Source organism: Myodes glareolus, chromosome 1 (assembly GCF_982192425.1).
Source record: "Myodes glareolus chromosome 1, mMyoGla1.1, whole genome shotgun sequence".
NCBI classification, from domain to species: domain Eukaryota; kingdom Metazoa; phylum Chordata; class Mammalia; order Rodentia; family Cricetidae; genus Myodes; species Myodes glareolus.
In genome coordinates, this window is record NC_142026.1 from 123,047,843 (window position 1) to 123,071,328 (window position 23,486).

General features: G+C 36.5%; 1 protein-coding gene across 4 annotated transcripts in view; it reads right to left on the minus strand.

The window, feature by feature from the left end:
* Shprh (SNF2 histone linker PHD RING helicase) overlaps positions 1–23,486 on the minus strand; it is a 65,136-nt gene that overhangs the window by 36,143 nt on the left and 5,507 nt on the right. For all 4 annotated transcript variants that reach the window (XM_048424955.3, XM_048424954.3, XM_048424956.3 and 1 more), the window contains exons 4-14: positions 21,405–21,623; positions 18,726–18,804; positions 17,603–17,753; positions 16,165–16,273; positions 15,357–15,613; positions 11,672–12,328; positions 9,481–9,732; positions 8,463–8,541; positions 6,340–6,503; positions 5,990–6,246; positions 4,444–4,565 (exon numbers count right to left, since the gene is read on the minus strand). In XM_048424955.3, coding sequence (XP_048280912.3) covers positions 4,444–4,565; positions 5,990–6,246; positions 6,340–6,503; positions 8,463–8,541; positions 9,481–9,732; positions 11,672–12,328; positions 15,357–15,613; positions 16,165–16,273; positions 17,603–17,753; positions 18,726–18,804; positions 21,405–21,623 — 2,346 coding nt within the window. The remainder of the gene's footprint in view (positions 1–4,443; positions 4,566–5,989; positions 6,247–6,339; positions 6,504–8,462; positions 8,542–9,480; positions 9,733–11,671; positions 12,329–15,356; positions 15,614–16,164; positions 16,274–17,602; positions 17,754–18,725; positions 18,805–21,404; positions 21,624–23,486) is intronic.

Below are 23,486 nucleotides of genomic sequence, written 5' to 3' on the forward strand. Positions count from 1 at the left end.
TGGAGGCTTCATCCCTATACAAAGAACTACAGGTAACTAAGGAATGCTGAGAGTGGGAGAAAGTCTTCCCCAGGGAAGAGCACACCAACTGGTTACCCAGTTCCAAATGGTCAGCACTGAAATCATATACACACAAGTAACATTATACAGACTAACATGATATATTTATGAATATATACGTATATAAACATATACAAGCATGTTACAACTATTAATGAAAAAAGAGGTTATGATTTTGAAAGTAAGCAAGAAGGAATGCATCAGTGGGTTTAAAAGGAGGAAATGGGGGAGGGAATGGCGTAATTATGTAATAATCTCAAAAATGAGAAAAACAATATTAAAAACAACACTTTAAAAACCTAGAGTTGTCTGTAATGTAAGCATTGTGAGGGAAGAGGATGGGGCCTCACTGCACAGTAAGCTGCACAGTGCTACACAGAAGCTCCAGGTCACCTGGACTAGGATAAAACCTGTCTCAAGGATAAAACAGGAGAAAACGTGCAAAAATCAACACAGATCTTAGCAACCCTTCCACTTCTGGTCACACACATTACAATCTGTTTGGTTTTCTCTGCTTATACTTCGCGGTTTATGCACAGGAAGCACTTCAAAAAGCATCTACTGAAACACAGTCGGTCAAACAACGGCAAATGCACTAAATCTGACCTGCATTTTTATGTAATTTCTCAGGAAAGAATGGCTTTTACATTTCTACTTTTTGTGATGCTAGGATTAAAGGATGCCAAGCAAGTGAACCAACTGCTCCTGAGCTACACGCTAAGCCTAATTTTACATTTTAAACAGTGGAAAGATCTTCAAAAGATGATATTTTATGACATGAAAGATATAATGACCGTAAACAGCCTTATTGGAGCCCAGCTCTGCTCACTCCTGTGCTGTCCAATAGCTGCCTGTATGCTACAGAAGTAGGACTGAGTGGATGCTGAGGGGACCCATGCCTCACAACATCTATAAAGTTGTCTCTAGCTTATTAGAGAGAAGGGTGAAGATATCGAAGGAAAGGAGAGAAGAGTCCAATTTAGTGTCTTAAATAATAGCTTCTACTTGTACTTGTTGTCTGAGGAAAATCTCATAAGTAAATTACAAATTAAATTTACAATTGAATGCCAGAAAAGTTATGAAGTACAAAAACCGTGTAAAGATGCTGCTATTTCTTTGCCAAGAAAGCATGTTATTCTTTCACCAAAATAAAAACAACTTTAAAGTAGTTTTAACAATATTTAGGGTTATATTTATAACCACAATTCCCTATATAGATGTGCACACTTCTTTGGGATTTCTCTCCTTTTCCTATTTTTAAGCTCATCTATAAGTCCATGATATGTGTGTATGCATATGCACACATGCCCATATACATACACATACTATAAAGCATTCTAAAACACGTACTTTGATAATACTGAGGACTCAGCTAATTTCTATTCCATATGATAAGGGAGATTAGTTTTATAAAAATAAGGTCATCTGAGATAATGGGGAGTGATATCCAGTTATCTTCATGCAGTGAATAAAAGCTTTTTGTTTTTTTTTGAAATAGGATCTCCCTATTTAGCCCCAACTGACTTTGAATTCCTATTTTCTTGTTTCAGCCTTCCTAGTGCTAAGACAGAAATGCCACTCAATAGGTATATGGAAACAATTAGTGTCTATTCTACCATTTAAGAAGGACAATCATCTAATAAACTCCAATTTAATGGAAGTACCGCAGTTTAGACCATTATCTGAGCAGCTGATCAGGAGAACACCATCATGCAAACTAGGCCGACCTCAAATTTGTAGCAGATATCTTGCCTCTGGCTCCCAAGTGCTAGGATAACAGGCCTGTGCACCAAGTCAGACACTAGCACGGTCTTGAGAAAGCAACTAAGCACATATGAATGTGTTTCCTAAGCAAAACGGGACAATACCACAATTACCAAGCAATTATATGAATAAAATAGTGTATAGACATGAAATTGTTATGCACAATATAAAATGCATTTAGAAAAAGATCTTTTTGAGCCAGGTGTGATGATGTATGGCTTTAATCCCTACACTCAGCAGGCAGAGGCAGGTGGATCTCTGTAAGGTAGAGGCCAGCTTGGTCTACAGAGTGAGCAAGTTCCAGGATAGCTAGGAGAGGAGGGAAATCCTGTCTCGAAAAAAAAAAAAAAAGAAAAGAAAAAAAGAAGGAAGAGAAAAATCATTTCTGGCTGGAACCCCAACCTGTTTCAGAAGACTGAGGAAAAGGGAAGAGGAATACATAGTTTGAGTAACTCCAAGGCCACACAGCCACATTCAAGGCCTGGTCTGGGTTATACAGAGACCTATTTTTAGAGTTGGACAATGATCATTTCTAAGATAAGATGTTAGATCTCAATAATCCCAAAGTATTTTAAATATCACATTCATTATTTACACATTTTCAAGAGCAAGCATACGTATTTTTCACTTGTAGTATGATGAGGAACCTCCTTCAGGCAATGGCCTTTAAGAGGCTGGACCAGGTGGGAGCATGACTTTTGGGTTCCTAGAAAAGCTGCCATCACGCCCAACTCTCCCCTCTTTTCTTCCCGCGCTTCACACCTTGAGGTTGGACCCTCATTCCTGTTCTGTGAGCTTTCCCCTTTAATAAAGAAAAACCCTGGAATACTCTTTTTGGAGTCAGTTTGGGATTATTTGACTCATGTTTCCCCCACTTTTACAAGTTCAGCTCCAATGGTAGTGAAGTAATCTATAAAGTCTAATTAACAATTACTCTAGTCAATTAAGTTTACACTGTAAAACACTGATATTAGATGATACATATTTTCCTAATTTTTGCTTAATTTTGCCCAAGTTGGTGTAAAAAAAAGTTCAATTAAAAAATTCTTTATCAGAGTTGTTTTGTCCATTTAGTCTTGGCTTTATGGACTGTAAGATTTGGGTATTTTGGAATTTAGAATGACTACTACAGTCAGGACATGCTTAGCAAAATGATGGTTGAAAGTAGATGCAATATAAATTCATAAAAACTATTGAGCCTAGTAATGTCCCCAAAGACTTTCTTTCTGAAAGTTGTTAGTGCTATATTTGGAATATTACTCAGACATAACCCTTATTTTGTCCTACTATTAATTACTGCTAATAAAATTAATTACTGCTAATAAAACAAGGTGAAATTAGTAAGACTCTGATTTAACTTCATACTATACTTCAGAACATGAGAAAAGCTGGATCCCAAGTTTTCAGTGATTCCGGCTTCATATTAGAATGATACTTCCTTGGAGAGGCAAAGCAATGACTACTCTGTACTGTGATCTAAAGGACTGAGAGATTAATGTAACCGAACATTTTTGATTATTTTATGCTTCAAATTTCTCTTTAATTATTGATGTGCTGCACCTTATACATCTTGGTATTTTGCTCTTAAAAAACTTCCCAGCTTCTCTTTTGAATTATTCTTTATATTTAGTGTTACTCCCTTCCAAGATATCTGAAGTATTTCTAGTTATTTTTTATTGATATATATTTTTAAATTATTTACTTATAAGTGAGGAGAGGATGGATGCCAAAGTGCACAGTTGAAGGTAGAGGACAACTTGTGAGTTCTCTCCTCCCAAAATGTGGGTCCCAGGAATTGAATTTGGGTCATCAAACTTGGCAGCAGGTACCTTTACCCACTGAGGCCCCTCACCAGTCTATGATAGTGAGTTCAATCCCACTGTGGTAATAAAACAAATACTGGAAGACTTGAATCTTTATGTTTATTGACTTGCTTTATACCCTAGATGTGTACGTGAAAAGAGTATATACTTCTCTCTGGCTGGGTACAGAGTTCAGTAAGTGGTCAAGTCTCTGTTCTAGTGGTTAAGTGTTGACACAGTGTTATCTATTTGTTCTCTAATTGAGGAGGTACTGGCACTTCCTACTACAATTACAAATCTATCCATTTTCCTAACAGGTCTATCAATTTTTGTTCTATTTATTTGGAAACAGAGGCTTTAGTTATATATGCAAGATTTCAGATTGTGTTTTGCATCTTTCTTTCTACATCTACATGGTATACACCATGATATAAAAAGAAATGAATTTACAGTATTATTATTTTAAAAAAATCAATAAAAAATACTTCCAGGAAAGTGTCAAAATTTAATTGTTTTTCTATTTTTAAATGTTCTGGCTGATTATTCACTATAAAAGACTAAGATAAGTATCTTATAACAAAATCTTTTTTCATATTGTAATTTTCTAAAAGTTTCTAATTTCCAAAATTTCCTGAAGTGGAGATGTTTGCTTAAGGTTCATGTGCACTGACTGTTCTTGACATGTTCTATGTAAGGGTTCTCTGGATAACCCAACCCATTGAACTCATATCAACAGTGTGTGACAGCATCCCTCTGTACCTAACCTTCTTCAGAAAGTACTGGAAGAATCAGATAAAATAAAGCAATCACCTTCTACCTTTAATGATATGGATGCCTGCTAAGCCGTTGAGGGCACAAACTAGTTGCCGGTGGGCCTCTTCACATTCCGTTCCACATTTCTTCTGCAAAGATGTCAGCAGCTCTTCCATTGTCATGGTGCTAAAAGAAGAGACATCTTTCAAAACTGGAACAAACCCTAAATACTATCACAGCAGGAAAATCACACTGTCCTCAGGAAAGAGTGCAGGAATCTTGATAGTTTGTGCACAAATCAGCAGTTTGAGTATGTGTGTGTGTCTATCTTGGTATGTCATGTGTGTGTGCGTGCACACGAGGTGAGCACCTGAGGTGGGTAATGGGAACCACACTCAGTGCTTTGGAAGAGCAGCAAGAGCTATGAACTGCTGAGCCATCTCCAGGTCCTTCACCTTCAGTTTTACAGTTACTGTTCTCACGTCATTGTTCCTAATACAGCAAGTACTCTCCCACCTGACCTGCCTTCTGTTAAGTTTCTGTACTTTATTCAAGGGTGAAGGGAACTAGTAAAATCTCTCATAAGTACAAAGTAAAATATGATTCATTTGAAACAGTACAGGGTCACAATGTGGAGCTAGGTCTGAATCAATCCCATCACTATAATTCTCTAAATTTATGCTTTGCTGTAAATTTAATTTTTAGTTTATAAAATAAAAGTAAGAGATGTTTCAATGGTCAAATAAAATACCATTTCCATTAGAGGGATATCATAAACTACCATTTAAATAGAATTTGTTTCAATAGCAATCTGTAATTCTTAAAACTATTACCAATTCAGGTTATACTATATGAATTATCATCTTTACCATTTCTAGCTGTCTATAAAACCATTCAAAGGTAAGCCCCAAATATAATTGTCTTTATAGCTCTTTGACAGCTAAGAGTTTCTTATAATCCCAGGTACTAAAAACACGCCAGATTTTGAGGTGCAGTCCAATCCACAAAAAGAATTCTGGAACAACAGAACATATCAAAGGATATAGCTAGCACAATTATAAAGAAAATACTTAGTGGCAATCTAGCTGCTCCCTCATATGGGAAACTAGACATACATTAAGAACAAAAAATTTTGTCAGGTGTGGTAGTGCATGCTTTTAATCTAAATACTTGGGAGGCAGAGACTGTAGAATCAGCCTGGCCTACAGAGTCAGTTCCAGGGCAGTCAGGGCTACACAGAGAAACCTGTTTGAAAAGCATGCACACAGGGGTGGGATGAACAGAAAAGTACAAGCAAAAAAAAAAAAAAAAAAAAAAAAACAAAACAAAAAAAAACCCCAAAAAACCAAACGAACTCTCCAAACCAAAAATGGAACCACAAAAACCTGCTATAATTATTCAAATTTTAAAAGAAATGTTCAAAAACACGGAAAAAGCCTTCCGTTATGATTCTTCCACAAATGAGGCTCCATATGAAGAAAACCATGAAACTAAAAAAAATAACTGATACCTAGCCAGAAGTCCCTGAATAAAACTGGGAGTCAAAGTGCTTAAATACAGCCTACTATTGCAACATAAACCCCACAGAAGAAGGAAACTGAGAGTAAAACCTCTTCTGGAGTGGCAAGAACTCTCCGCGAACAGCCTGTGGATGGCAGCAGGCCTGCCTGAGCCGAAGCAGAGGATACAGGATGGAGGTGACAGTCCTTCTGTCCAAGCTGCTCAGTTTGAGGGCCCAGTCGGAGATCTTCCTGAGCTTTACCACGGCATCCTGGCAGCACACCTCATGCTGGCGGTGATAGAAATGCCTCTCCACGGGAGAGAAGTGGAGCCAGTGCATTTCCTCAGTCTGAGGTGGAATCTGGATCTGTATTGGGAAGTTGGAAACGGAACAATTTAACCTGAAGTTTTAACTTTGCAACCAAGCTTAGTTTCCTTAGTAAAAGGTTGACACACTGACTTGGTCAATGACATCTTTCTTTGCCGACCTCCACAATATCTTGGCAATAAAACTGTAGAGATGCTGAGGATTCTTCTTGCAGTATGGTCGATAGAGAAGTCGAATCCACCAGTGTTTGACACAGTAAGGTTCAATCCCAAGAAAGACCACCAGACCAAAGAGATCTACAAAGGAAAAGGTACAGGACAGCAGGGATAATTGTTTCTGGATTTCTTCATTGCTCTTTTGCGTAAGATCACTCAAAGACCCACAAACACACATAGAACTTATATGAAGAATTCATCTTGTAGCCTCTTGAATCTGAACATTTAATTCCAGATCAGTTTACACTTCTGAGAATCTACTGATCTGCTCTAACTGCTGAGATACTTAAAATTTAACAACGGCTATCATAGCTTGCACTTAAAAGCCTGGCAGTGCAAAAGTCTTCAGAAGATTTGCTTAATTAAGATGCAAGCATCAAAGTAATACTTGTCAAATGAGAAAAGTATGGAAAAAATGAGGTAATCTCATGTGATACAGAGAATATGCTCTGACTCAACTTTCCTAATGATCAACTAATTTCATTTCTAGGGAATTAGCTTAAGACAATAATGAAATACACAAAAAACACATTTAATGAATCACTACCCTTAACCACTGAGTTATTTCTTCAGCTGAGTATAATTTTTTTATGCTTTAATGTGTCATTAATTGAAAAAATACAGTAAATAGTCTCTTCAAAATGAGCAAGAATTATTTTTAAAATTCCATGACTCCAAGTTAGATGAAGTCCCTACTTGGAGAGAGAAGTTGAGAACACAGTCCCATCCTATGATCTGGAGCTACTGGTAACTGTTAGCTGCTGGGAAAGGGGAGTTTTCTTTAACAGCATAGTCCCCAGTGAGCCTCTAGTGGAAGACCACATACTCCAAAATATTTAGGCAGCAAAGCCGGTCTGGTGAGTGAACTGGGGAAGAATTAAGGGAGGCAGATGAATATCAAGACACATTGTATAAGACTCTAAAAAAATTATAAAACATAAAAATGTAAAAACCACAACTACCTATAACATCATATGAAGATGACAGACATTTTAGGTTGAAATTACTTATTTTGTTAGACAGGGCTTGCTAAATAGTAGAATTAAGTGAACCTCATAGTACATGGAAATTAGTAACAAACGCTTATCTGCAGGAATCAGATTTATAGTTCAGATTACATCAGTACAGCTATTTATATTCTACTTAAAACCATCAAATTATATCTGCCTAAGACAAACTAATATTCTTCTTACCCAAAGATGTTTTTCCTCTAGTGTTATTTACAGAGAAATGTATGATTCAGATATGTATGAAAACATCACCCCTTGTAAAGTTTCCTTATCCACTTTTTCTGTTTCTCTAAGATAACTCTAGTCTAGAACCATAATGATCGCACTGCATGCCTCCATCAATCCTTGGAGGCAATCACCTAATATCCTAGTATATACTTCATTCTCTGCTAAATAATTTCCCAGATTACAATGAGTGATCTTTTGAAAAATAAATCTATCTACAAGATGAGAGTAAAACATTGTGTCTAAATTCTTCTAACAGCTCCCAATTTTTCATGAAAATATCAAAAACACTTTATTATAGTCTAAAAGGTCCATTTTGACTTTCTCTATACCTATCTATTGAGTCTCGGCATGCACATGATTTCTCCATACTTTAGCCGGAGAATCCTTTTCTCTGATCACTGAACAGCACTGCAGATCTCAACCTGGCTACCTCTTTCTTCAGTATGCCTTACTATGAAATTTGATTTTCTCTCCCTCATGCCTTCCTTTCTTCTCAGGTTCTAAAGTTTGTTCTTTGAACTCAGGTTGACTTGAGACCTGTATCTATACTGTGGAATGGGTACAATATTTGGTCAATTTAAAGCAAAGGGAGTACTCACTACATATCTATCTGTCCTCATGTATCTGAAGATACCACCCAAATTCAACATAACAAGATAAATGCTTTAAACTATTAGGAGCAAACTTTAAGTACACAAATACTTAACTAAATAAGGATTTTGAAAAAAATTAAGGCTAGCAGTATTTTCCCCCAAAACAAATAAGCACTTCCAGTATGGGGACTGTGTAAAGTCTGTATTACCCTCCAATCCTCTCTGCACTGGAGTGCCACTGATGCACCACCGGTTAATCCCACTCAAACGCTGGGCCATTTCTGCAGCCTAATCAAAGAAAAATAAGAAATAATATGAAATAAAACACAGAAATCAGTCACACATTTTCTCATGAAAATAGCTACTAACAGATGCATTTCAGTTAAGATACATCTACTTTTATTTAATAGTTATCACACTCACTGCTAAATCTCATACTCAATTAGCTGTTACTCAACGCAGTGGTTCCCATTAGTAGGAGCACACTATGAGCAACCCTGAGATGTAGAGGTAGTTCAAGCACGCAGAGAAGAAAAAGATATCCTGAATGAATACATTCCCTTCACCAGGCCTTCCTAGGGGGTAAGCTTCTGTCTGATGAGATATGATTCATCAATTCAGTCTAGGTTTCAGACTGGTCACTGGAGACAGAACAAAGAAAAATAATCTGCGACAGGGCAGATGGCTCATTCATCAAAGTATTTGCTGTGCAACCAAGGAACTCAGATTGGATCCCCAGCAACAAAGTAAGAAGCAATGTGCATAGGGGTTAAATCTCAGCACCAGGAAAAGGGAGGGCAGGAGGATCCCTGGGGCTAGAAGGCCAGCCAGTTTAGTTAAATCAGCAGGCTCCAGGTCTAGTGAAAAACCATCCTAAGCAATAGTGTGGAGAGTCGCAGAGGAAGGCCTGAGACATACACATACATACACAGATACATATAATTCTATACCATAAGTCTCCTAGTTAGCTGAAATAATTTAGAAGTCCCAAAGCATAGCTTGCTTTGAACTCTGTCATACACACATTGACAATCAAGTTTCCAAGTATTCCATAGAGAAGCATCATTCAGAGAATTAATTTCAAAAGATTATTTGTTCATAACACAGGAGTGTTTAGCAACACAAGAGTGTTCAAACAGTATCAGTAGTATGGGTTAACCAACTACTGAACTATTCACATTCTTCCTTCCGTCATCAGCACTCAGAAGATGTTGTAGAGATTCTTACTTTTACTGTAGGACATTCAACCATCTGAGCTTCATCAAGACAGATTCTCCACCACTCCACTGCTACCAGGGGACTGGGAATGGCCATGTAGCGCTTCTGGTTCCTCAGGCGACGCCCATCCTCGCTATTGCTATGTGGGATATCGACATAGTTTAGTTCTGAACGAAGAACATCATAGGTAATGATAACTATATCTTGTTCTGCCAAAAAATGAGGCTGTAAGAAGCCATCTTTCTTCACTCCTTGATATACCTGGGAAATAATCAGAACCAACAGTTATTAAAAAACACCTTGGCAAAGGTCATAAAAATAATCATTTATTCATATTCCTATTGACCTGAGCCCTTTCTAAATTTGCATTTGGCCACACATACTATAGACAGATTGTACAACTGTCTAGAGAAAGACTATGTTCTAGCATGGGAGTCAAGTGACATAAACAATGTCAATGGACATATTACAAAGCAACTGTGATAGCATTGGTGGAAAGACTAAAGCACAATTAATAAAACTCAGAGAGAAATTGGGGTTCAACCTAAATATCTGAAAAGCAAAAAGTCAGCCACTGGCTCTTACCTTGACCTCAGTCCGAAATGGCAATCCTGCCTCCAGGAATCTCAGAATGAGACTGTGTCTGAGAGCTGTCTCCTCCCGTTTTATAATCCTCTCTAGGGCTGGGATTAAAGGCATGCACTGCCTGGTTTCTATGGCAACTAGTGTGGCTACTGGGATTAAAGGTGTATATTACCATTACCTAGTCTGTAAGGCTGACCCGTGGGGCTGTCTAACTCTCAGATCTTCAGGCAAGCTTTACTTATTAAAATACAATTGAAATGCTACTACAAAGACCAATTGTGCAACTGACAGTGAACTCAGAGGGGCTAATGCTTCAGTTATTTTTTGAAGCAATGCTTAGGGTTCTTTCAAATGGAAATAGAGAGGAAAGAATATAGGCAGGTTGTTGGATGGACTCAACATGGTGTGAGAATACAGAGCAAAGAATGTAGGCAGAATGAGAGACTTGGTAGGAGTGTGAGATATAGTGGGATGGGATGGGAAAGTAGAGCAATCTCTGCTACTATTCACGAAGTACTGTTTCTGTTTCAGAGGCTACACAAAGCACTTCTCCAAACTTCAACAGCAATACTGTTATGTGCTACTTCTTTCCCACACAGAGGAAACAATGACCTGCTCAAAACTGAAGGAGCTAAGACTGAAAATTTCATCCACACAAAACAGAGTTTCTTAGTGGCAAAAGTCATGCTTTATTTATTGTAAGTTTCCATGCCCACAACAGTGGCCCACTATGGAAAACCTACACAATTCTCATGGGAGGAAGAAGAAATGTGGCCAACAGTAACACCCAATGACCACGAGTTAGTACTTGGCCAATCTCATTTACACAGCAAGCCTGTGAGAGGCCATTTTCAGAATTGTGTATAGTTCCAAGAAAATGATACACAACAAAAAAAACTGCTGAATGGGTATTTTTCTTTTGTTCTACTAATGAAATAACTGAGGCTCCAGAAGAGAATTATGGATCTACAAGGTAACAGGTTAGAATGAGCATCTGAAACTATACTATGCTACCCTGGAACTGTATCTCCCTCTGAAATTACAAATGCCTATACCAACTCATTTTCATCTTGATAATCAAGAATTTTTGAAGTTTTTATGTCAACATATTCTCAACTTCTGAAATTCAGAAATCAGAAAAGAATATAGTCTACTGTTCTGTTTCTTCTTTTCAATAGTCTCCTCAAGTTGATACAGCTAGTACTAGTATCATAATAATTTTAGGAATATACAAAAAAACATGATGGTGATGTGGCTCAGTGCTAGAGTGCTTGCCTAACATGTACAAGGTATTATTGGGAGAAAAAAAGTATAAAAACATTAACAAAAAATTTTGGAAAATAAAAGTATATAGAAAAGTACAATCATACATAATATTAGCTGGGTGTGGTACACATTCCTGTAATACCAGCACTTGAGAGGTAGAGGCAGGATGATCAGAGTTCAATGTCATCCCTGAAGCTAGTCTGGGCTATGTGAAATTCTGCTCCAATCCTCCCTCCAAGTAAATAAAATAACAAACAGTAATAAAAACATGAAACAAAACCACAATGAAAACTATCATGATGAAGCAAAGTTTACAGGGTTCTATTCCTCTTAAGCTCCAATGTCTTACCAAAACTCGAAGAGACGATGATCTGACATGCCGGTTGATTTCATCCACCCACTGGTGGCAAATGGAACTTGGAGAGATGATTAGAGTTGCTCTTGTTGACACTGGCTCCATTGCAACAAGACAGTGGGGGCAGTAAAAAGGTTTAACCTTCAGATTCTTCTCCTCGTAATTCACACACTTTGCATGCTGCCACAGGTGACACTTCAGACACTGAACTCTCGGCTTCCGGCCAATCTGGTCAAATTCACCACATATGCACTCAAAGCGGTAATCAGAGGTCTCACAGGGACTTGCAGTGTTAGAATGTGCCAACTCAGCAGCAGCAGGCTTTGGAGACCCCACCCGGTCTTCGCCTTCTTGGTTTTGCTTGCTCTCTGAGGCAGGTATACTCTCCGACACATCAGGATCAGGATTTGCTGAGTCACCAAGAGCTGGAGAGTGACCATGGGAATCCGGACTGATAGGCTGCCTCTTTTCCTTCTTAGTGAGCAGAACAGGTTTTCTCTTCAATTTACTACGGCCTTTCCTGGCCTTGCAGTAATAATAATAAGGATCATCATCATCATCAGAAGTGTTTGATGGCAGATATTCAGAATCTGTGTCCTTGTTCACTGATTTTCTTAACTCTTTCTGAATTTTCTTTGGACTCCCCACCACCTATGAGAAAGAACTATTTAATTAACATGTGCCAATAAGGCTGTAAGTCTGAAATCAAGCTCTAAACTTTATGCATATGCTTTACAAACAAGTTCAACGCCGTCTTTATATAAGGAGACTAGTTCCTGACAAACACACTCTAATTTACTCTGTGGAAGACCTCTCTTTGTAATCCTCAGAGAAGCAAAGGCTCTACTTCATCCCTATATAGTTTAGAGATACAGATCAGAAAAACAAAGGGAGATTACTCCTTTGTTATTAATAGTTTATGATTTAATGTCTACTTAAATCAATCAAATAACAGAAATCTAGAGTACATACAATTCCAAGTCATCAAGTACTAAGAAAATGAAAGTTAATCTAATATTTGCCACAATCAGTAAACAAACGGCTATCTTTGCCCTTTCTATGTGGATCTCCTGCCATTATGGTTTGAATGTCAGTTCTGGCCAGGCATTGTTTTTGATGCTGGGGTATTAAAAAAATAAAATAAAAAATAAAAGTATATTTGGTACCTGGTTTCAACAGCTCTCTGAATAGTAAAAAGCAAAAACATGCTACACAAGTACCTACAAAAGGCAGGTAAAAGAGATGGGATGTGACAAACAGGAAAGAGATAGGAACAGTTCCCTGAAAAAGGTGTCAGAACTAAGGGCAAACAGAAGAGCCAGATATTAATAGAGAAACAGTGGCACTGACTGCCCCTTGTAGTGGTAGCAGGATTACAAAAGCACAGTTCACTGAAGTCTTCTGTGTTGCTTGGGTACAAGCTGGACACTCCCTAGAGTGTCTATCTGTATGTGTGCATGTGTGTGTCTGCAGGAGTGGCCAATAAAAGGTTTTCATAATCTGATTTGTTGTCAGTAGCCTTTCCTTGATAATGTTTATATGTATTGTGATTATTTTTTTAAAAGCAAATTGAAATATTGGCCCAGTGAAAACAATTTTATACCAAAACATAAAAAGTTTTATAGGATGATGATATTGGGAACAGGATAACTTTATATAAAAGACTTGAAACATATATAAATAGGTTATATAAATTTGAGGCATTAACATTTCTAAAGTTGGGAGCAAAGTTTGTAACTGCAGGCAGCATCGTAATAATAGACAGCTTATCTTAAACTGTAAGGCATATGAAATTAATTGTAGAGTTCATTCCATTGAGTATTTCTAATGAGTCCATCACATTTCTCTGGGTTCCATGGTAACTAAAATAAAGTTATTACTTTTGTGATAATTACATTCATAAAATAGAAAATATAAGTCACTGTCATAATGCTTTTCCTCACTTACTTTTGATTTTTGCCTGCAAATTCTGAAAGCTTTAGTGTCAAGGTAGGATCTATCTATCTATTCTGTATGGTAAGGGGGTGGTTTTGGTCATTTGGTGGGTTATGGATGTTTGTCATTGTTTAGGGAGGTTGGTTACAAGTTCTTATTGGTCATGGTAAAAAAAAAAACTAAACTAAACAATGGAGATTAGATTCAGGGATCTATTTCTGAAAGAAAAAAGGAAAACTAGCATAGAAATAATGGGATATAAAGTGGACTGTTGAGCCTACTTATAAGCAACCACTAGTCTTCAATATTTTACACTGGTATAGACTTTTGCATATTGATGCAAATTTAAAGTTATTTTCGTTGTACTGTATATATGTTTCTATTCTTGTTTAAGATACTGTATCTATGTAGTTCATTTAAAAATGTAATGCAAAGGTTTAGTCTTTGAAAGCTATTTATGATAGTAAAGAAATGCAGGTTAATAGTCATCTATAGCTCTCAAACTTATAGTCTGTTAGATATGCTTTCAAAGTCATACAGAGATATATTCTAGATAGATAAGTGATCTTCAAATACTTCAAAGACCTACAGAATATGGCATTTAAAATGTTTTAATGACAGTGAGATATGTCCATTCCTGACAGCACCAATTTACTTCAAAAAAAGACAATGGGCATCAAAGAACCTCCATATGGAGTTTGCTTTCTTCATCGCATAAGCTAGTCATTTGGGCAAGAAACTGCTCTTGTCTCAACTGCTGACAGTATGCTGTCCAAACTGGACAAACAGGACACAAAGGAAAGCAATTGTCAAACTTTGCCAAGACAAGATAGTACAGGCCTTATAATTCCTGTTTCACAGAAAAGTCTGTCAGATATTTTAGGCCCATATGCCTAAAATTACAAAGGAGCCTTGGGTGACTGTCCAGGCAACCAGATGTCTGTTGATTCTTAGTTTTGGAAATTGTCTACTCTGTACTTCCTGTTTACTCAGGTAATAGTTTATTCTTCTTGGATCTCTTTGATGGAGAATGAAGACCAGATATTTATAGGTTTACAGTTCTCCTTGTTACCAAATTAGGAAAAGAAACATAAGAGATGTAATTTTATATGGTTGAAAGGCAAAAGCTTGAATTGTTTATCTAAGAAAATGATTTGAGGCCTAAGAAGATAGTTTTAAGATGGCAATACACGCTATAATATGATAGAAAATGATTTAAGCATAAAACTTTGGACTCATCAAGACAGAATAGACAATGGGATACTTTCTCTAAATTTGTCAAATATAAACGGACTGGACATTGTAAATGTAATTCTTACCTGATATTTGGTCTTACTATATAGTTTTACTGTTAAAAACTTTTTTTTAAAGACAAAAAGGCAGAAATGTTGCGGAATAGTCCTTTACACTGTGTGAAGATGTGTCATTGTGACTGACACAATAAAAGCTAAACACTAATAGCTAGGCAGGACTTCTGAACAGAGAGAGCTCTGGGAAGAAGAAAATAGGAGTTGTCAGCTAGACACAGAGAAAAAGACATACAGGAGAAGAGATAAAAGCCATGAATCATGTGGCAACATGTAGATGAATAGAAATGGGCTAATTTAAGTTATAAGAGCTAGTGGGATGAGCCTAAGCTATAGACAAGCTTTCATATTTAGTAAGTTTCTGTGTGGCTTTTTGTGAGCTGGCAGCCCAAAGAAAAATACTTTTACAAGTATATGTATTTAATAAATGCTGTTACCTGCTTTTTTGTTTTATCATAGATATCTTCTTCTTTGTAATTCTTCCCCAGAGTAAAAGTCCCAGAGAAACCATGGCCTTTGATCTGTTTCACAAGACCTTCAAAGATTAAACATTTCAGCATTCTCTTCAGAAGACTCCGGTTCCGCTGAACATCGTATCTGTATATGGAGCTGACATACTTATAGATAGAAAGAATAGAAACTCCTTTTTTCCCATTCATTTCTTTCACAGCTGTTAGGATCATCACGCGTGTAGCTAAATGTACAAGTGGACAGAAAAACAGATATGTTAATTACTCAAAGTAACTAAAATAAAATTTACTCTTAATCCACATTAAGGACTAGGTTAAAAAAAAATAAACAAAAGATTTAGGGCAGTCTAGTACCATTCCAAAGAATAGGTAACAAAATTTTACTTGAATTAAGAAAAAAAATTACTGTAATAGAAATAATTTAGCAAAGACTCATTCAGGCTAATTTGTTAGTTGATAAAACAACAATCATTCAAGTAATAAAATCTCTTGAATGTCCAAGTATATGCTATGCTACCACTGCTGAAGAAAATATGTTAATAGAAATTGTAGTAGCTACACTTGAAAATACACAAAACTGAAGTATAATAGACTGAACTAGTAGTATGGGGACCAACTCTATTTTTGTTAATGTAACTTGTAACCATGCTCTTATGTTAAATACAAATAACTGGGGGAAAAAAACCCCTAGCCATGATGATTACGACCTTTCTGAGGACAGAATAAACTGCAGTAGCAGTCACTGTAAGAAGCTACTTGAAGAGACCATACTTACGGGGGCAGTGAACTTTTTCTTTTGGTTCATTTTCTGTATCCTGGATTTCTCTGCTTTTTACTTTTCCTCTGGGACAGTGAGATGGGATGAAATAATTCACCACTTTCCCCTGAAATTCATGACATGTGATAGCTAAAATATTTTGTGTTCAATATTCTAAATTATCATTTACAATTCTTCTATTAAAGACATGGAAAATAGTCATGAAACTCTAAGAGAAGGAGATAACTAAACGTCATTCATTATGTAAACAATTTTACTTTGGAGCATGCACTTAGCCATCAATTTCTTATTTGTGTACACTATTCAAAGTACACAAATGTAGGGAATTTCTGAAATAACTTAAAAACACATTTTAATATAGAACTGACACATTAAATTTATAATAATGAAACATAAATTTGGAAATATGTAATGAGATTAACATCTCAGAAAGAAGTTATTAATAATTCCAGTTAAGAGTGTCTTTTAAAAAATACTTATTTTGTCTTAAGTGTAATGGTATTTTGCTTGCATATATGTCTGTGCACCACATGCTTGCAGTGCTCACTGAAGCCAGAAGAGGAAGGGGCATCACTTGGAGCTAGAGTTATAGATGGTTAGTTAGCTGCTCAGTTGGTGGGTGCTGGAAATTCAACCTGAGTCCTCTAGAAGAGTAGCCAGAGCTTAGAGCTCCTAACTGCTGAGTCATCTCTCCAGACACCCACATCATATATATGTAAATATATGTATATAAATTTATAAAAATGTATTCATATATATTATTTTTTCATTTCTATATGCCATTGAAATCCCTAAGGTTTATTTTGTATATGTGGATTTTCCAACAGATTCTACACATACTAAGACTGTGGGTCTGTGGTTTCCGAAGGTTCTTAACTAGTTTGACCTTGGATTAGTGGGTTAAAGTCAGCAGGGCTTAATGCGCTGGCTTCAGGTTTCACTACTGGGAGACACAAGAAGTTACTTTTTGTAAACTCTAAAATTTATATATTTATACAAAATCTATTCTATCTAACAATCTATTACTACTAAGCTATCAGTCAATTAGTAAATTCTACTTACCTGAATCTGAAATTTGTAATTACAGACAGTTCTTAAAAATATTCACTGGTAATATGGACCATATAGTGGTGACAAGATATTTGAAGCACCAGTAGGAAGAACTGTAAAAAAGTTCTCTGCTAACTAGTTGGAAGCCTGATAACTTACTACATAGCCTATTTACTAACTGGTCTACATCACTCAAGAAAAACCTAGGGAACCAATGTTCCATTCTTTGCAGTTACTTGAAGGTAATCAAACATGAACACAAGCCATTGTTGTACAAAGGACAGAAGGGGTTGACTTGCGGGCCAAGCAAACAGTCAGTGTTCACTGTAAGGTCTGTTAACACCCGAGGTTCCCACCTCTAGAGCACAGAAATATTTCTCTGTACCTCGGGAAGAGTAAGACCATCTTGTTTGACATCCTGTCGAGTATGTGTCAGAATCAGAGCCAGAACCTCCACTGTCTTCCCGAGACCCATCTCATCTGCTAAGATTCCACCAAGCAACTGTGGTCCAGCATGTGGGAAATCACGAATGATGCTAAGGGAAAATACAATCGGAGAATTTAAATAAAAGTTATACTGTCCTTTATTAGTATTCCCAAAGAGAATAGAAGAAATACATAAAACTTTAAGTTTATCAAAAATTCATTTAGGAGAAAATAATTCAAATTTACAAATCATAGAAACAGGGGTGAAATAGTAATAATCAGACAACTAAGTCTGTAGAAACAAGAATGGTGCTAGTATATACATAATCAATAGTTTATTTCTTCTGTAAATAAAGAGAAATTTTATACTGGTTGGCAACATGGCTCAGCAGGCGAAGGTGCACGCCACCAGGCACGACAAACACGAAAGGAGAGAACAGACTCCTGCCAACTGCCCTCTTCTTTCATAGGTCCTCTCCTTCTCTGGCCACGGAATAAATAAATGTATGTAATTTTATAACATTTTAGAAGGAAGCAATTTTCCCTTTATAGTTTTTATGAACCTGTGATTAAAAAATATAAAAGACAATAAATATTGACTTAAAAATTCTGATTAAAGATTTGTTTATTTCTTTAATCTACAAGTTGATAAATTTAATGAAAATTTAAAAAGTTGGCCTTTTATAAACAAAATAACATAATACCTGAGATATAAATCTCTCCTTTATTCTTTCCCTCACTGAGATAGGGTTTCACTATATAGCCCTGACTGCCCTGGAACTCTTTATGTAGACCAAGCTGGCCTCCAACTCAAAACTTTGCCTGCCCATGCCTCCCAAGGTGCTGGGATTAAAGTACGTGTTTCATCATATCCAGCCATCTTTGTCATTCTTGATAACTCAGCAGCTGCTATCATGATAAATTCATTCACTGAAAAATGACAAGTGCTTTTATTTCTCAATCTAGCTTTGGTATAGAAATATAGTAATTTAGTATTTCTCAAGACTCTGAACACATGTCAAAAATTTCATAGATTTTACTGCATATATTTTACAAATCAAGCATGTAAGATTTTGCCTTACCAGCCCGTATATGGATTATAGTAGAGTTTCAAACCATCAGGTGTAACAATTTCTCGCCATAAGAAGTGCAGGGAGTTATCTAAAGTAAAGAAAAACCACGTAAGAGGTTTTGTTTGGTTTCTTTCCCTGTCATATATTGATACTAAAATAAAACAAACAGAATGGTGCAGGATGCTGACTCAGGAGACAGATGTTCTTGAGAAAGTTGCCTCTCAGTTAGCAGGTGGGTAAAAGGCCATGGTTCTCTCCAGTTCTCTTTTTAAAATATCCTTCTAATACTATTTGCCAGCTTCCTTTGCTTTGGTACAAACCCATATAAGCAAGTTATAACACAGAAGAGTGAAGCATAACAAACTGCTGAGGGTCAACAGGAAAACTAACACTCAGCACCAACTGAACCTGATAGGGTTACCTTTAACAAAGCACCTAAGAAGTGGGCAACTTCTTTCTTACTGTAAGTAGATTTTTTAAAATATAATATATTGATTAAAATTTCCCCTCCCCAAACTCCCAGCTCCTTCCCACCCACTGTGACCTACACCCTTTCTTTCACTCATTAGAGTACAGACATCTAAAAGAAAACTTTAAAAAATAATAAAAATAATATAAAAACAAGCAGAAGGAAGAGTCAAAGAAAAAGCACAATAAGCACAGTTAGACACACACACACATGCCTGCACTTTGCATACAAAGAAATTCCATAAAAGCACAAAACCGGAAACTTTAATATATATGAAAAGAACTTGGAAGGGTTTAAAAAAATGTGACAGAGCATTAAGTGCATTATGACACAAAGAATCTCAAAAAAATGTCACTGAGTTCATTTTGTGTTTGATCACCTACTGCAAGGCAAAGGGCCTGCCCTTAATAACCCTTCGTATAGCTAGTGAGACTCTGCTGGAGAAAACTTAGTTTTCCTTTGCAGAGCTGGAGAAAGATTCTGATTAGTAGAGCATTCACATCTTAATCTCAAGGTCATGGTAGTTTATACAGGTAGAATTTGCTGCAGGAGGTGGAGGCAGGAGGATCACAAGCAACTTTAACTCAAAAGACCCATGCTACTTGACTCCACCATTTGTCTTAATTGTAAATGACTTGTCATATGGACCAGAGTGAAAAGAAAAAACTCACTCCACTTAGGAAAAAGAAAGCTTAAACTGTAATATTTAAGTATTACATTTATCTCAACCTTCTTCAGTCTTTCTCTTTAATCTTTCCAAGCACTGGAAACTCAGGAATGCCTCACCATAGCTGGTAAAAACTATTTTAATTAAAAAAAAAATTCTAGATGTATTTGACAGCACTCCTCTAATTCAGAAACAAGGTATTTTCTTGTAAATGTTTACCCTGTAAATATCTAATCTCTCCTCAGGTCCAAAGCAATCAGGCTAGCCATTCCTGCACTGAAACCTTTCAATCTGTGATTCTTTCAACTCTGGAGATGATTTTTGCAGATACTCTGTCACTGTGGTGGAGGAGGGCTTACAAAAACTGGTTGTTGACTCCAAAGATAAACTTTTGCTAAAATGCATCAAACTTAACCTTTAAGTTCAAAGTATATTGTTGTGTATAAATTATACCTTTCTGAAATTATGTATCCAAAGAAAATTATTAGAGAATTAAAAAATACGAGTTTTGTGGGACTTTATAGAACTAACAATTTCCCAAGCAAATAATTGAGAGGAAAAGACTGAATGAAAGACGGGCCGTGAAACATACAGATCATGAAAGCCAAGTAAGAGCATCCAACTCCAGAGCTGGATGTTTATTTTAGAGCAAGGGGAGAGAATGTGAAAGAATATGAATGAATGAGAATGTGGGAGATAGGAAAATAGAGACGAAGAAAGTAATTTTGGAAAAAGACAAACCTACTGATATTTAAAAGAATCAGGAGTAAGAAATAATGTTGTCTATTAATTGATACTGTCCAAAATGAAAACTTAAAAAAAATATGTTATTGGGAGAAATAAGTAATATCATCTGCCACTAACTAAAATAAATCTACACAGGAAGAATCAAAACTAGTTAATAACTCATTTTATAGAATTGTGTAAAAAAAATCTCAAAATTTATCTACTCATTTAAAAACAGTGCTGGGCCTGGTGTTGTTCATTTTAAGCACAGTGTTCAGTAGGCAGAAAAATGAATTCTCACTACAGTTTGAGGTCAGCCTGATCTAAACAGTGAGTTCCAAGACAGCCAGGGTGCTAAACAAAGACACTGTCTCAAAGCAAACAAACAAAAAATATTACTAGAACACACCCCTCCAATAAATCTCTTGATTTTATTTATTTTGTAGGGCAACCAAAAAATACAAACTAGGAAAATTCGTCACGTTCGTAAATTTGCCCTGTTGCTAACATTTATTTTCCAGTGAGGAGGTTTCTTACACTTAATTAATCAAGTTCTAAAAGCAATCTTTTGTTGATAAGTCGTGATTTTTTTCTAATAGCATGGCACACAGCCCAGAATGGCTGGACTAAATTTACACTGTGGCCTGGGATGACTTGAATTCCTCATCTTCCTGCTCCTACCTCCCAAAATGAGATTATAAGTAGGAACCATGATTTAAACTTCTTACTTTTAATGCATTCCCACCCTAGCACATGACCCACTCTGAACCATCTTCAGCACTGTGCCTCCAATCAGTGAGCCCTTCTTTAAGCATCTTATACTTGCCACCAGCAGGAACGCTTCTAAAATGCTCTTGTTGTAGCATCCAGTTCACTGCCTCTCTCTGGTACGGCCTCAGTACTGGGATTAACGCAGGATGCTGGACATCCACTTGGACTGACTGTGCTTCTCGTTGGTGTGTTTGCTTCACAAAGTGGTAGAGCTCATCAATGTCCTGGCCCTCTGGCTCACTCTCTGAATCTTCCTCATCTTCTTCCAGTACATCTGTATATCCAACACAGGTACTCATAACAGGATCTTCACTGTAAGTCACAGCAATTTGTTTCTATTTAAACCCTTTCCCTCCCACTCTGTGTCTTAGACAGTATTTCACAATACAATACTCTCTGGATTGGCCTCTCATCCAAAATACTCATGTCTCAATCTTCTGAGGACTAGGAATGGAGGTGCATGTGCTATAAGGGCCTTCTAATTGCTGGTCCTTATAGGAGGACCCAAGCACCCATTCATCGCCACAGTCCTGCTCTGTGCGTTCTGATTGGAAATTCCTTCTCTCCAAAGTATCTACCTATGCATTCTTTAAAAGAGTTCAAATGCTGCATGGTATCAATGTTCTCCTCACTGTCCATCAGCTATTTTATACTTTGGCTATAACTATTTGCTATAATCTACCGGCTTTCCCAATTTATATGTACTTGCCACAGTTTCTCAGAGAAACAGACATATTCTGTTCTCGTATTTAGTAACTGTGAAGAACTGAATATGTATTTCATCTGTGATTTATAAAAGAACTTATTTCACTTTTACATCTTAACATAAAAAAAATCCTATTTTTTATGCTTATTAAGACAAGGGTTCTCATTAATTTTTCAGGCTAAGAAGAAAAAGTGAGCTTTTGGTAGCAGCAGAAGCTAGTGAAGAAACATGCTGAAATCATTGTGTGTCAAGCTGTCACATTTCACTGGATGAGTACAACTGCCCTGTATAAGACTCACACTGTAACTTGAACAAAATAAAAACCCTAAACACACTTGCATTATTCTTTCAATGTGAAGAAATTAACCATTTTTATTTCCAAACTGTTCTCAAAGAGGACATGGTAAAACTACATGATTTTACAGAACATACCTAATATGCTCAGTTACCAAGCGTGTACTAAAGAATCTACAAATTCTTTTAAATACAAAATATCATATAGAATTTTCACAACCAGTGTTAATTATGCATTTATTTCATATCATCACCACAAAATAATTAATGTAATCAAGTACTGATATCTAAGCTGAAAGTTTTCTTCCAGAGTACTGGCAGTTAAGGCGTGTTCCACAATAGCAGTCTAAAATTCTTATAACTTAAAAAAAAAAAACTAAATGTTTTTGATAGCATTTCTAATTCTGAAACAAGGTATTTTATCCCCTGTAACTCTCTAACTTTCAAAATAACTTACTACTATTAGTATTATGAAGTTTTGAAAGAATAAACTATGGCATCAATTTATCTACCATGTTCAAAAACAGATTTCCAAAACATTCTAACATGAAATGTTCTATAGGGCTGAGGCTATACCTCAGAAGTACAGTACTTGCCTAGCATGTGTGCAGTTCTGGGGCACATAAGGGAAAAAAGAAAACAAAGGAAAGGAATAGGGGGACAGAATGCCCTACAAATTGCACCAAAATACCAGACACACTAAGTTCTCCAGTGTAACTTGGAAAATGCACGCTGTGTCTCCAGCAGCACAGTAGGATGCACGCCAGTCAGTCCCATGTCTACCAGTACTGGAGTAGCAGTGTTTTCTGTGTCTCTCTACCACTGAGTTATATTCTCTGATATTCATAGGCCCTTAGTGGCAGTTCTAACCAAGGATTCCACACCCTACCAACAACAAAGAAATCTGCTCTTTATAAAAAACCTGGCCCTTGTGAGATTCTCTATCAGACTGCAAAGGTGAGGTAGATTAAAAGGCAGCAACAATTCTGGCTATTACAGAATTTTGCAGAAAAGGAAGGAAGGAATCAAAGCAGTTCAGATGTATTTATAATGCCTTTTGACTTTGTATATTGATTTTTCAAAACACTTCTTGAACTCTGGGCCTAATGCTAAGCAAATATAGTGAAAGAACAAATC